General features: G+C 37.6%; 4 protein-coding genes and 1 non-coding gene across 5 annotated transcripts; all 5 read right to left on the bottom strand.

Moving 5' to 3' along the window:
- Window positions 1–3,652: 3,652 nt before the first annotated feature.
- LOC656917 (phenoloxidase-activating factor 2) lies at window positions 3,653–6,761 on the bottom strand. The gene is made up of 6 exons (XM_008192119.3): window positions 6,572–6,761; window positions 6,236–6,523; window positions 5,835–6,191; window positions 4,166–4,434; window positions 3,948–4,111; window positions 3,653–3,896 (listed from the first exon to the last, which is right to left on the bottom strand). Exons 2-6 carry the CDS (start codon window positions 6,520–6,522, stop codon window positions 3,699–3,701), a joined length of 1,275 nt encoding a protein of 424 aa, XP_008190341.1. The 5' UTR covers window position 6,523; window positions 6,572–6,761; the 3' UTR covers window positions 3,653–3,698.
- Window positions 6,762–6,922: 161 nt separating this feature from the next.
- On the bottom strand, window positions 6,923–9,813 carry LOC657004 (serine protease H3). Its single transcript, XM_963493.4, has 4 exons — window positions 9,464–9,813; window positions 7,695–8,036; window positions 7,214–7,646; window positions 6,923–7,164 (listed from the first exon to the last, which is right to left on the bottom strand). The coding sequence occupies exons 1-4, from the start codon at window positions 9,712–9,714 to the stop codon at window positions 6,970–6,972; spliced, it is 1,221 nt and encodes a 406-aa protein (XP_968586.1). The 5' UTR covers window positions 9,715–9,813; the 3' UTR covers window positions 6,923–6,969.
- Window positions 9,814–9,870: 57 nt separating this feature from the next.
- LOC657085 (serine protease H2) lies at window positions 9,871–11,597 on the bottom strand. Its single transcript, XM_963565.5, has 3 exons — window positions 11,418–11,597; window positions 10,956–11,232; window positions 9,871–10,852 (listed from the first exon to the last, which is right to left on the bottom strand). The coding sequence occupies exons 2-3, from the start codon at window positions 11,222–11,224 to the stop codon at window positions 9,916–9,918; spliced, it is 1,206 nt and encodes a 401-aa protein (XP_968658.1). The 5' UTR covers window positions 11,225–11,232; window positions 11,418–11,597; the 3' UTR covers window positions 9,871–9,915.
- A 155-nt stretch (window positions 11,598–11,752) lies between these two features.
- TRNAH-GUG (transfer RNA histidin (anticodon GUG)) lies at window positions 11,753–11,824 on the bottom strand. Its single transcript has one exon. It is a non-coding gene; the product is annotated as a tRNA-His (tRNA).
- A 966-nt stretch (window positions 11,825–12,790) lies between these two features.
- On the bottom strand, window positions 12,791–14,071 carry LOC657170 (phenoloxidase-activating factor 2). The gene is made up of 3 exons (XM_008192121.3): window positions 13,843–14,071; window positions 13,460–13,792; window positions 12,791–13,410 (listed from the first exon to the last, which is right to left on the bottom strand). The coding sequence occupies exons 1-3, from the start codon at window positions 14,043–14,045 to the stop codon at window positions 12,816–12,818; spliced, it is 1,131 nt and encodes a 376-aa protein (XP_008190343.1). The 5' UTR covers window positions 14,046–14,071; the 3' UTR covers window positions 12,791–12,815.
- Between the last annotated feature and the right edge of the window lie 28 nt (window positions 14,072–14,099).

Raw genomic sequence — 14,099 nt, 5'->3', positions numbered from 1 at the left:
GTTTCCGAGAAAAACGCAAAAAAAGGTTTCCATTTTCACTTTTTTTCAATTTTCAATCGCCAATTACGGCGAAACTATTAAAGATATCGAGAAACGGAAAAATGGAGGATAACCGGAATAAAAAACTCTACAAAATGGCATAGGACTGAAGGCGATATCTCGCAAAAAATTTTTCAATTTTCAAACGCCGATTACGGCCAAACTAAAAGAGCTAGAAGAAAACGGTTTGTTCCATCGTAAAGAGCACATCAAAATCTATAAGATAGAATAGGTTTCATTTGATTTTGAGACACTTTAAAAATTGACCGATTTTAAGGGGGGGGTGTTAACTTTTTTTTAATTTTTTTTATTTTCTCATTTACGGCTAAACTATTGTAAAAAGTGAAACTGTTTTGATCCATACCTATGCAAAATGATCCGGGGAATCGATTGGCATCGAGAAAATTGCCAAATTCCCAATAGTTTTTTAGTTATGAATTTTTTAAAATTTTACCAATTTTTGCATTTAGCAGCAATTTGCTCGAAAACTATTAGTCGGAGAACAACAATCTTTTTTGAAAAAAATAGATAATTTAAAGAGCTTTCCAACGATAATACACTTCATGGGGTTATCTCTAATCGTTCCGGAGCTGTTGCTCGACAAATGTTCCGGGTTCCCAAAACCGACAAAAACTGCGACAAAAATTGAAAAAATCAAACATCAAAAAATCGAACATTTGGACTTTTTGTGGACTTTTAACAACTTTAGTGGGTTGTTAAGACATATAGAAGTCCATAAAAATTTGCTGGAGTTAGTTTAAAAAAAAATTTTTTTTCACCTCTTTGAAGGTAAGTAAGTAACTCAGGAAATTTGAGCAAAAAAATTGAAAATTTTAAATCTCGTGAAAAGTTGGTATAATACAGAAAATGAACCGCTAAATTCAATGGAACAAACCGCATTGCTCTACGACTTTTAGTTTTTGAGTTATGAATTTTTTTAATGAATAAAATTTTTCACTATGACAAATGGCTACCCTAAATTTAAGCAAAAAATTTTAAATTTTTAATTCTTGTGAAAAATTGATATAATATGTAAAATGAGCCGCTAAATTCAATAGAACAAACCGCATTGCTCTACGACTTTTAGTTTTTGAATTATGAATTTTTTTAATGAATAAAATTTTTCACTATGACAAATGGCTACCCTAAATTTAAGCAAAAAATTTTAATTTTTTAATTCTTGTGAAAAATTGATATAATATGTAAAATGAGCCGTAGAATTCAATGGAACAAACCGCAATTCTCTACGACTTTTAGTTTTTTTTTTATGAATTTTTTTAGTGAAAAACTTTGATCGCCTCTGTAGCCGGAACCGTTGCCCGGAGCGGCTCCGGGTTTGGTCGAAAAAATAGATAAAATTAAGCGCTATCAGATGGTTTTTTGTTCGTTGCTCTAAGTCTTACAGTTTCCGAGAAAAACGCAAAAAAAGGTTTCCATTTTCACTTTTTTTCAATTTTCAATCGCCAATTACGGCGAAACTATTAAAGATATCGAGAAACGGAAAAATGGAGGATAACCGGAATAAAAAACTCTACAAAATGGCATAGGACTCAAGGCGATATCTCGCAAAAAATTTTTCAATTTTCAAACGCCGATTACGGCCAAACTAAAAGAGCTAGAAGAAAACGGTTTGTTCCATCGTAAAGAGCACATCAAAATCTATAAGATAGAATAGGTTTCATTTGATTTTGAGACACTTTAAAAATTGACCGATTTTAAGGGGGGGGTGTTAACTTTTTTTTAATTTTTTTTATTTTCTCATTTACGGCTAAACTATTGTAAAAAGTGAAACTGTTTTGATCCATACCTATGCAGAATGATCCGGGGAATCGATTGGCATCGAGAAAATTGCCAAATTCCCAATAGTTTTTTAGTTATGAATTTTTTAAAATTTTACCAATTTTTGCATTTAGCAGCAATTTGCTCGAAAACTATTAGTCGGAGAACAACAATCTTTTTTGAAAAAAATAGATAATTTAAAGAGCTTTCCAACGATAATACACTTCATGGGGTTATCTCTAATCGTTCCGGAGCTATTGCTCGACAAATGTTCCGGGTTCCCAAAACCGACAAAAACTGCGACGAAAATTGAAAAAATCAAACATCAAAAAATCGAACATTTGGACTTTTTGTGGACTTTTAACAACTTTAGTGGGTTGTTAAGACATATAGAAGTCCATAAAAATTTGCTGGAGTTAGTTTAAAAAAAAATTTTTTTTCACCTCTTTGAAGGTAAGTAAGTGTATTACTCAGGAAATTTGAGCAAAAAAATTGAAAATTTTAAATCTCGTGAAAAGTTGGTATAATACAGAAAATGAACCGCTAAATTCAATGGAACAAACCGCATTGCTCTACGACTTTTAGTTTTTGAGTTATGAATTTTTTTAATGAATAAAATTTTTCACTATGACAAATGGCTACCCTAAATTTAAGCAAAAAATTTTAAATTTTTAATTCTTGTGAAAAATTGATATAATATGTAAAATGAGCCGTAGAATTCAATGGAACAAACCGCAATTCTCTACGACTTTTAGTTTTTTTTTTATGAATTTTTTTAGTGAAAAACTTTGATCGCCTCTGTAGCCGGAACCGTCGCCCGGAGCGGCTCCGGGTTTGGTCGAAAAAATAGATAAAATTAAGCGCTATCAGATGGTTTTTTGTTCGTTGCTCTAAGTCTTACAGTTTCCGAGAAAAACGCAAAAAAAGGTTTCCATTTTCACTTTTTTTTAATTTTCAATCGCCAATTACGGCGAAACTATTAAAGATATCGAGAAACGGAAAAATGGAGGATAACCGGAATAAAAAACTCTACAAAATAGCATAGGACTCAAAGCGATATCTCGCAAAAAATTTTTCAATTTTCAAACGCCGATTACGGCCAAACTAAAAGAGCTAGAAGAAAACGGTTTGTTCCATCGTAAAGAGCACATCAAAATCTATAAGATAGAATAGGTTTCATTTGATTTTGAGACACTTTAAAAATTGACCGATTTTAAGGGGGGGTGTTAACTTTTTTTTAATTTTTTTTATTTTCTCATTTACGGCTAAACTATTGTAAAAAGTGAAACTGTTTTGATCCATACCTATGCAAAATGATCCGGGGAATCGATTGGCATCGAGAAAATTGCCAAATTCCCAATAGTTTTTTAGTTATGAATTTTTTAAAATTTTACCAATTTTTGCATTTAGCAGCAATTTGCTCGAAAACTATTAGTCGGAGAACAACAATCTTTTTTGAAAAAAATAGATAATTTAAAGAGCTTTCCAACGATAATACACTTCATGGGGTTATCTCTAATCGTTCCGGAGCTATTGCTCGACAAATGTTCCGGGTTCCCAAAACCGACAAAAACTGCGACGAAAATTGAAAAAATCAAACATCAAAAAATCGAACATTTGGACTTTTTGTGGACTTTTAACAACTTTAGTGGGTTGTTAAGACATATAGAAGTCCATAAAAATTTGCTGGAGTTAGTTTAAAAAAAAAATTTTTTTCACCTCTTTGAAGGTAAGTGTATTACTCAGGAAAAATGTTTGCTTATGATTGAGTAAACACCAATATTCGTTAAAAAAAAAGACGGAAAGTTCGCTGATTAAGTATATAGCCCAAGCATATTATTTCAGATTTATTAAGCCACGATAAATTTACAATAACGTAATTACTGCACGTATGAGTTGGTGTTAATGCCCAGTTCTTGCAGCCTTAAATCGATCCAAGTCCGGAAAGTGGCCACATCGGCGTAAACACCAGGAATTTGACTTTCACCACAACCTATCCCCCACGCGACTATCCCCACTTGCAAGTAGCGGCTGGGGTTGCTAGGGTCGGGGCACACCAAAGGACTCCCCCCGTCACCCTAACACACAATTTTTGGCCCCTTGTAGTCAAAATTTTCGCAAATATTTACCGTACAAGTGTCCAGGTTTGGCTGACCTCCGGCACACGTAAACGACCTGTGCAGGATAAAAGACGCCCCTAATCGGGTGCCCCTGAGCGCTTTTTGACAGTTCTCGTTCTGCACTAACGGCATTTGGATTTTTTTCAGAATGACCGCGTATCTGCCTTTATCGCCTGCGACCAAAAATTTTGCTTAAATCATTCAACTCGTATGAATTATTTTACTACCGAAGGAGTCCTTCCCCCATCCGGTGGCGAAACAATCATTAGCATTGAACCGCTGGTCCTGGTTTGGCAAACACACGGTCCCCACACTTGCGGTTTTGGTGAAAGGACGGTCTAGGATAAGCAGTGCCACGTCGTTGTAGAGATTGCCCTTGAGGAAGTGCTCATGGACGATTTTCCGCGCAACGTTTCGCTCCTGAAAGGGGATTCGTTCGTTGGTGGTCTGCGTGTCCCATTCCCCAGCTCTGACTTTAATATCATTAACGTCAACACTAAAAAATTTGCAATAAAAAACTCTACAAAATGGCATAGGACTGAAGGCGATATCTCGCAAAAAATTTTTCAATTTTCAAACGCCAATTACGGCCAAACTAAAAGAGCTAGAAGAAAACGGTTTGTTCCATCGTAAAGAGCACATCAAAATCTATAAGATAAAATAGGTTTCATTTGATTTTGAAACACTTTAAAAATTGACCGATTTTAAGGGGGGGGTGTTAACTTTTTTTTAATTTTTTTTATTTTCTCATCTACGGCTAAACTATTGTAAAAAGTGAAACTGTTTTGATCCAAACCTATGCAAAATGATCCGGGGAATCGATTGGCATCGAGAAAATTGCCAAATTCCCAATAGTTTTTTAGTTATGAATTTTTTAAAATTTTACCAATTTTTGCATTTAGCAGCAATTTGCTCGAAAACTATTAGTCGGAGAACAACAATCTTTTTCGAAAAAAATAGATAATTTAAAGAGCTTTCCAACGATAATACACTTTATGGGGTTATCTCTAATAGTTCCGGAGCTATTGCTCGACAAATGTTCCGGGTACCCAAAACCGACAAAAACTGCGACGAAAATTGAAAAAATCAAACATCAAAAAATCGAACATTTGGACTTTTTGTGGACTTTTAACAACTTTAGTAGGTTGTTAAGACATATAGAAGTCCAAAAAAATTTGCTGGAGTTAGTTTAAAAAAAAAATTTTTTTCACCTCTTTGAAGGTAAGTAAGTGTTTTACTCAGGAAATTTGAGCAAAAAAATTGAAAATTTTACATCTCGTGAAAAGTTGGTATAATACAGAAAATGAACCGCTAAATTCAATGGAACAAACCGCATTGCTCTACGACTTTTAGTTTTTGAGTTAGGAATTTTTTTAATGAATAAAATTTTTCACTATGACAAATGGCTACCCTAAATTTAAGCAAAAAATTTTAAATTTTTAATTCTTGTGAATAATTGATATAATATGTAAACTGAGCCGTAGAATTCAATGGAACAAACCGCAATTCTCTACGACTTTTAGTTTTTTTTTATGAATTTTTTTATTGAAAAACTTTGATCGCCTCTGTAGCCGGAACCGTTGCCCGGAGCGGCTCCGGGTTTGGTCGAAAAAATAGATAAATTTAAGCGCTACCAGATGGTTTTTTGTTCGTTGCTCTAAGTCTTACAGTTTCCGAGAAAAACGCAAAAAAAAGGTTTCCATTTTAACTTTTTTTCAATTTTCAGTCGCCAATTACGGCGAAACTGTTAAAGATATCGAGAACTGAAGGCGATATCTCGCAAAAAATTTTTCAATTTTCAAAAGCCGATTACGGCCAAATTAAAAGAGCTAGGGGAAAACAGTTTTTTCCACTGAAAAATTTGATGCAAAAAGTGGGCACTCGAGATTGAATTACTTGTGAACACAGTGGGCTCCGGTCAAAATCACCCGTGGGCCGATTAGCGAACCGCCACAAAGTGCAAGTTTCTGGCCACCGGTTGGGTTCTTCCTCAAAATAGCCAACATCCACGGAAACTCGCCAAAGTTAGCCTCGTTCGTGCTCCCGATCAAGTTAAAATCGAGCCCTTGGCTGTTCCTAACACCGCAGTTGGCCAATTGAGTGCTATTTCCCCTCGGTTTGTCCGTCCTGACGTTAGGGGCCGCTGTTGTGGTTGGTGGAGGTGTTGACTGGAGGTTGGAGGAGTTCGCACCACCGGCCAATTTACAGCAAATTTCCAAGTAATGGTCACACTTTGGCTCGTCCTCGCCCATTCTAAAACAAACACTCAGTGGCGATTTTTCAAAGTCGGGTTTTACCGAATGTTGATTTTGTTGGTGCCGTCAATGTCGGCGTTTTCTTGCACGGTGTTGGTGTTAGGGTCACAGTTGTAGTAAGGCACACACACAAAACGGTTTTGTTGTTCACCTTCACCACATTTCGTCAAAGCGCCGAAACTTTTCAACGGCGGAGGCGTCACTTCTTCGTAGTTGGACAGGAAGTCAGCGAAGGAACTGTTCGTGCCGAAGATGCTATTTATAGCGTCCTCTTTATTGTCTTGTGCGAAAACAAGGCTTGTTAAAGCAATGATTAAAAAAACTCTCATTCTGAAAGACTTTTTTTGACTAGAAATGCGACCGCTTCACATGACTTACGTTTCTTCACTGGGTAAAGATTGTTTTGAAGCAGGCGGAGCGTGAAATGTTTCTTATTTTCTCGGGGGAAAACCACCTAATAACGAAATTCGTTGTAACGCAGTCGAGGTTGAAGGTTATCTTTGAGAGTTATTGAATCAATAATTACACAAATTAATGACTGCAGACCACTGAGAATTGATTAAAAAGAGACTCAACTGCCAGCTAACTGTGAAAAAACGCTAATTCCATGCAAAGTGGCCATTAATTACAAAAGACAGTTATGACGTTCCGAGATTCTAGCTAACTGGTTTCTGTTAATGACCCAAATGCACACGCAAATTGTGGGGATTGATAATAAAAAACGCACAATTATCGCCTTGTGTTTATTTCGAGATCAAAAGTTATCGTATGTACAACTAGGTCGTGTAAGGCTTATTACTAAGCTCCAGTCTTTCCATTTGCGCGTCCACCCAACCCCGGAATTTTGCAACATCAGCGTAAACCCCCGGAGTTGTTGTCCCGCAACCCACGCCCCAGGCTACGATTCCGGCTTGGATGTAGCGCGCTGGGTTTTCGGGGTCTGGGCAAACCAAGGGACTTCCCCCGTCTCCCTACAATCAAAAATTACCACCAATGTCACAAATAGAGGGGGCATAGTACAGTGCAAGTGTCCCTCCCGGGAATTCCCCCAGCGCAAGTAAAACTCTTGTGCAACTTGAAGAAATTCCCCAATTTGGTTTTCCTGAGTGCAGTTTCGCACTGCGCGTGTGGCACAATTGGGAGCTCTATTTTTTTCAAAATCATTTGGTACTGGCCTTCGCTCCCATAAGCGTTTTTCCCCCAACCCGTCCCGAAACACTCCTGCGAGCTAATAACTTGGTCCTGGTTTGGCAAACAAACCGTTCCGATGTGTTTGGCTTTAAGAAACGGTTTTTCCAAAACTATCAAAGCGACGTCGTTCAGAAGCGTCCCGTCTTTGAAAGCTTCATGAATTATTATTTCCTCGACTTGTCTTTCCTGATACGGGAATCGCTCGTCTTCAGTCTGAGTGTCCCATTCCCCCGCCCGTATTTTAATCTCTTCAGGTTTAAACCTACATTACTACATTTGATAAAGGTGTTGAAACTAGTTAAAACTTTACTTGTGGACACAATGAGCTCCGGTTAAAATAACTCGAGGCGCGATGAGTGAGCCTCCACACAAGGCGAATCCTTGATCGACAGATGGGTCGTAATTTTTTTTCAAAACTGCTACCATCCAGGGAAATTCGCCATATTCGGCTTCGTTGTGCGAATTGCCCGTGATTTTAAAATCAATGCCGTTGTTATTGCGAATACCACAGAAGCTTAAGTTGGGGGTTGGTTGTGGTTTTGGGGTGTTGTCAGTTGGTTGTGGTTTTGTTGTGGGTGGAATTTCAGATGTGGTATTTGGTATTTGACAACACACGTCCAGAGCTTTGGAGCATAGTTTGGGTACACCTAGCCTAAAAAACGCAATGCGCATTTTTTGCAGGAATGTGTTGTATTTCTTAACTTGATTAAACAGGGGTTTATGCGGTTTTACGCAAACGCGTTTCGTCAAGATTTAATTAAACTTGTTTCATCCGTTTGGTTATAATTGGTTTTGAAAAGAATTTCAAATAATTAAAAAATTCTTTGTTACATTTTGAGTCGCTAATAACGTTTCCAAGACCCTCTGTATTTGTTATTTTGTCTTAAATAATAGTTATACAAACTTATTAGATCATATATTTTTCCAAATATAAATATGAGATTATTGTATATTTTTTTACTCTATTAGAGGAATAAGGTTTTCAGAAGAAGAGAAACTTAAGTTGTACTAGTTATTTAACATAAAAATAAATTTTGTCAAAAGTTGAATAATTTAAAAAATTCAGTACAGTTACACAGGTAAAACACCCTAATTTTTGTTTATGTTTCTCAGAGAATATTAAGTTATCTTTCTAATTAAATGTGAATTTTAGCAATCATGGACATTTTTTGCCTAGTAAACCAGAGCAATAAAAATTATTTTTCAATTTTCGCATAACTTTAAAAAAAATTGTTGGAACATTTTAATTTAAAACACGTTGCTATGAAAAACGTGTTTCATAATTTTGGATTCAGATATTTAAAAAAAAGGCTTAAAATGTTACAAATAAAAAAAAATTATTATTAATTGTTTTTTTCGACCACTGAAACAATAACTGATTTTTTCTATGTATAAAATAAAATATAGGTTGTTCCATTAAAAAAAAATAGTATTCAACTTTGAAAAAACCTCTTCTTTCTTTTAACTGTTGGTCAACTTTCTAAAAAAAAATTTAATCAGTAAAGCTCATATTTTATTTTTAAGCTGACTCAATTTATTCTACTGTTCTTGGTTTTGGTGTAATGTAAAGAAGAGTAATTATAACTCGCTGGGACAGCCTATGCACTTGTACTTTTTTAGTATTAAAAATGGGTAAAGAGAAAAAAAATTTCTTCCAACAAAAAAAAGTCCGAAAAAAAATTATCACACAAATGGTAAAAATTTCAAGAATGAATCGTATTATCTGTAACATTGATTCAATAAGAAATAGAATAAAAACAAAGCCTTCATTTCATTGCTGATTATTACTTTATTACAGGCTGTTATTTATTACAGATGAAAAACATGTTTTTCTAGTCCAAGCGTTTACCTTTGTCACATTTATTTTATATCAATTACCGGAACTTTATTGTATTTATGGGCAATATTCATAATTTAATATAATTCTGATTTTTGTAGTTAGAATTGGAAACTTCCCGTAGCAGGATCAACGAATAACAATGTCACCATAATTAGAAAAAATGAAGCAATTTTAAACCGGTTTACACATTCTGATATTTTTAGCAAGCACAGAACTGACTTCAATTGTGTGTATTTTACCTGATATCAATTAATAAACTATAATCATTAGTATCCGTGTCTTCCTCCTCCGGTATAATGGTATTCGTGTTACCGTCACAGCGATGGTACGGCACGCATTTAAAATGAACTTTACTGCCTTCGCCACATTTCTCCTGTGCCCCAAACCCGCCCATAGTGGGCTTAGTAACCTCCTCAAAATTTGTAGGAACAAAATCAGTTTGCGTCCAAACAAGTCCGCACCAAACCGTCAGTAAAATAACACTCAACATTCTCAAAGAGTACTGTAACTGATTCCACGGTCACCTTGAGTCAATTATATAACAACAGGTTACAACACAGCAGCCAAACTCACTTAAAAATTCTTTGCTCACAGGTATACATGGCCTCCCCCACCCCACTGGCAAATCCGGGTAATAAAGCAAACATTCTCTTACAAAATACTTTATTTATTGAAGACGATACAAGAGTATTTAATATTCGTAAACCGAAGTGTCGAAGTTCTTAAGCTTCATTTCCTTGTCTATCCACTTTCTGAAGAGCGCTAAATTGACGTAAACTCCGGGCGTGTTGTTCTCCCCGCACCCAATGCCCCAGGCAACGATTCCGGCTTGTTGGTACTTCTCACTTTGGCCCGGAATCGGGCAAACGAGCGGACTCCCGCCGTCCCCCTTGCAAGTGTCTTTCTTGGGCTCGCCCCCGGCGCAGATGAAGCTTTTGTGCAACTCGAAGTGTTTCCCTAGCCGCGTTTTCCTCAACGCTTCCTGGCACTTGTCCCGGGGAACCACCGGCAAGTCAATTTTTTTCAAGATCACCTGGTACCGCCCTTCCTTCCCGAACACGTCCTTCCCCCAGCCACTGGCATAGCACCTGGCGTGGTCCACGTTTGCCCCTTCCGGGGGCAAGCACACAACGTTGACATTATCGGCGATATCGACCGGAGTTTTGAGAAACAACAACGCAACGTCGTTGTACAAGGCCCCCGCGTAGAACTCCGGGTGGATCACCACGGACTCCACCTCGCGGTCTTGATGGGGGTAGAGCTCTTTCTTGGTCTGAGTGTCCCACTCGCCGGCCCGGATCTTGAACTGTTTTTTTCCGGTGACGCAGTGGGCGGCGGTGACCACCACTTGGGTGTGGATGAGGGCGCCACCGCACTGGTAGACGTTGAGCTTTTGGGGGTTTCCCTCGATGGTCTCCTCCCGGAGGACGGCCACCATCCAGGGGAACTCCCCGTACGAGGCCTCGTTTTCCGTGTTTCCGGTTATCCGGAAGCCGATGCCGTCCGGGTTGTGGTGGCCGCAGCCGGTGCGCTTGATGGGCGGGGGCGTGGGGGTGATGGGCTGCTCCACCTCGTTGCCCTTCTCGCAGCACACGTCGATGTAGTTCTCACAGGGGCCTTCATTGATTCTGGTTTTTTGGTAATAATAAAGCGTTACGTAACGTGTTTTTAATTAGTGAAAAATCGTCGAGGTTTTTGTTAATTGGCCGAACGCATACATTAAAATAATACCTTATGTCAATAATTCCCTCTCCGTTCGTGTTCACCGAGCCGTTGCTGCAGAGGTAGTAAGGGACGCAGGTGCAGGAACCCGTCCCGGGAATTCCCCCACTTGTGTCGGGTTGCAAGTTTGGGGTCCGATTCGTTACGGGCTTATTTTCCGGGGTGCTGTTATCATTCGTTCCGTACAAGTCTTTAATTAACTCATCTTTAGTCTTTCCCTGGGCACTAGCATACGAAAAAAGTACGAGCAGGAGAATGGGTGATTTTTTTAAAAACATTCTTCGGCCTGGAATAATTAGAGAATCGTGTGTTTATTTATCAAATTCTCGGGAAAACAAACCATTCAAAAGTCATAAAGTCAGATAATATGCGATAGAGAATTGTGATCGGATGAGGAACGTAAACAAATTTGGAATACATTAGACGTTGTTTATGTTTTTTTCTTGATGATATATTGTCCTGGAGACTCACCTGAGAATTGAGATGACCACACGAAATAATCTGTTCAACCAACACTGCCAGGTTTTACCCGGAGCACCTTGAACCAAGTGGATTTATCGTGACGTCAGACAAGCAGCGCGATTCGAACATCCGAAGCAAATGAGTGGTTGATTAACAGTTGCAACTTTATCATCAGCAACACGAGTGGAAGGGGTTTTTGGCTATTTCAAAACGGCGAAAAAAAATTATGGCCGTAATATTTTTTTCCGACATATTTTGGCCCAAAAATACTGGTTTGTGGTTTCGAGGCCAACAGTGAAGAAAAAAAGCGAAAAAAAAGTCCCACCGTGACAATGCTTGCACATTGCCGTGACCAGGATTCGAACCTGGGTTACTACGGCCACAACGTAGGGTCCTAACCACTAGACGATCACGGCTATCGAGACTTGTTTTCCACAAGCGCTCACTAGCTTTATCCGGAGTTCCGGAACTGATTTAACATACTTTTCCTCCAAGATGCTAATTTAATAAAAACACTGTTATTGCTTTCTATTTTTGTTTAATTTATACGTAAAACGAGACGTAGATCACACATTTCTGGTGGAATTTATATTTGTTCATAGTGAGGTCATTTGGTCAATTTAAATATTTCATAACAAAATAATTCATGATATAAAATAAACGTCGCAAAGTAATGTTATCAAGAATTTCTACGAATTTGGCCTTGTTTCAAATTGGAAAAAATGTTCTGGGTTTTTACACTGATTGCAAAATCCAGACCATTACAAACGTCACTCATGAACGCTTTCTCTGTACAGTTATACAGAGTGTCCCAGCTAGTTGGTACAGTATTACATTACTGACCTTTAAAATATTTAAAAAAATATACAAAATAATTAACCCCCTGCATCATCCAAAAATTATTTCCAAATATATACTGGGTGTTTGACATTATTTTACGAGGCCTGTGCCTGTAAAGTGCCACCAAAAATACATATTCCTACACGAACTCGATTACAGATTTTGAAAAATTAATTCGTCTTCCTTAGATTGTTCACCCCTTAAAAAAAATTACAACGTTTTTGAGTAGTTAATGATCAAGATAGATAGATTAGAATAATATTTATTCTGTTTCTTAGAACACATGATAACTGTTCCTGAAAATTAGCAATATGTGACCATTAATAAAATCATAATTAGTTTGACAACTACTTCATGGGTTTCCAAAAATTAAATAATGTATCTAGTGTGTTGTGACTTTGGTATATTTGGGTGCGTACATTAGTTTTGTTTAGCTCAGTTTTTTGAAATAATCTAAATGTTTTTAAAAATAATTTGCACCAAAACTAAGGATACCAGAAATACTTATTAAAACACAGAAAGGATAATTAAAACAACCAAAGGATCAATTCACAGTTTATTCAAAAATCAAATTACAATTTGATATTTGGCAAGTTCGCCTCTTATCCAGTCCTTAAACTTGCCAACATCGGTGTAAACCCCCGGCTGTTTTTCCACTCCGCAATTAACACCCCATGACACAATCCCAGCCAGCACATACTTGTAGTCTTCACCCATGCACATCAAGGGACTTCCCCCGTCTCCCTTACACGTGTCTTTTCCCTCCTCACCTCCAGCACACATAAACGAAGAATGCAAACCAAACTCTGGCCCTAAATGCGTTTTTCTTAACAGTTCCTGACATTGACTGAACTCTACTATCGGAACATCGACTTTTCTCAAGGATGTTTTTTCATGTTCGGGATTATTACCCCACCCCACGGCAATACACCGCTTACCGGTGAAATTCGCAATGGTTGGCAAACAAATCGAATTCAGATTTTTTGCAAAATCGTACTGTTTTTCCAAAATGAGCAAAGCAATGTCATTGTGCAAACCGCCAGAGTAATAGTCCGGGTGCCTGATTATTTTAATAATGTTTCGTTCGTTCTTGGGGCGATCGCCAATCTCCCGGAAAATTCCCCGGCTGTTTGACACAATTTTTAATGATTCTTCCCCACTTCTATAAAAAAAAACTAAACGAAACAATTAACAGAATTTTACGATCGTACGATCGGACACAGTGTGTTGTCGTCACAACCACCTGCGGGTGAATCAAACTTCCGATACACTTGTACTGATAAGGGCGCTTCAAATTGTCCGTTTTTTTCATAACTTCAACAACCCAGGGGATTTCCCCGGGCCGGATGGTCGCTGATTCGGTCTCAGGTGTTAAAACTCGAACATTTATTAGCGATCTAGGTGTACCACAGCTTATTCCATACACTGGTTCTTTCGTAATTATAACTGGAGGTTCCGTTTCATTTTCTTCACTGTCTTCAGCGGTAGATGTGTTACAGCAAAAATAATTTGAATCGGAACAAGTTAAATTATCCGGTAAATCGCTTAAAACAGTAGTTAGGGTTTCTTTCAATCGTCTGTTTATTTGACTCACCCAGATCCGGCAACAAGCATAAAACGACTTGCTTCAGAGCATTGGTAGTAAGGAATGCACTTGCAGTCGTTAAATAGTTCAAGAATGCTGTCGTTTAAAGTTGGATTAAAGCCGGAATTTTTTTGAGTTAATGTATTTGTAAAACTTGGGCATAAATAGGAGAATGTTAAAATAAGCAACAAAAACAAGCATCTAGAATACATTTTGATTCTGACTAATCATATAAATAACTGTAGGGTCAATAAGTCAGTTTGTTG

The sequence above is a fragment of the Tribolium castaneum genome, chromosome 4 (genome assembly GCF_031307605.1).
Source record: "Tribolium castaneum strain GA2 chromosome 4, icTriCast1.1, whole genome shotgun sequence".
Taxonomy (NCBI): domain Eukaryota; kingdom Metazoa; phylum Arthropoda; class Insecta; order Coleoptera; family Tenebrionidae; genus Tribolium; species Tribolium castaneum.
The sequence above is the reverse complement of the archived record's forward strand: the minus strand, read 5'-3'. Positions and strand labels throughout refer to the sequence as shown.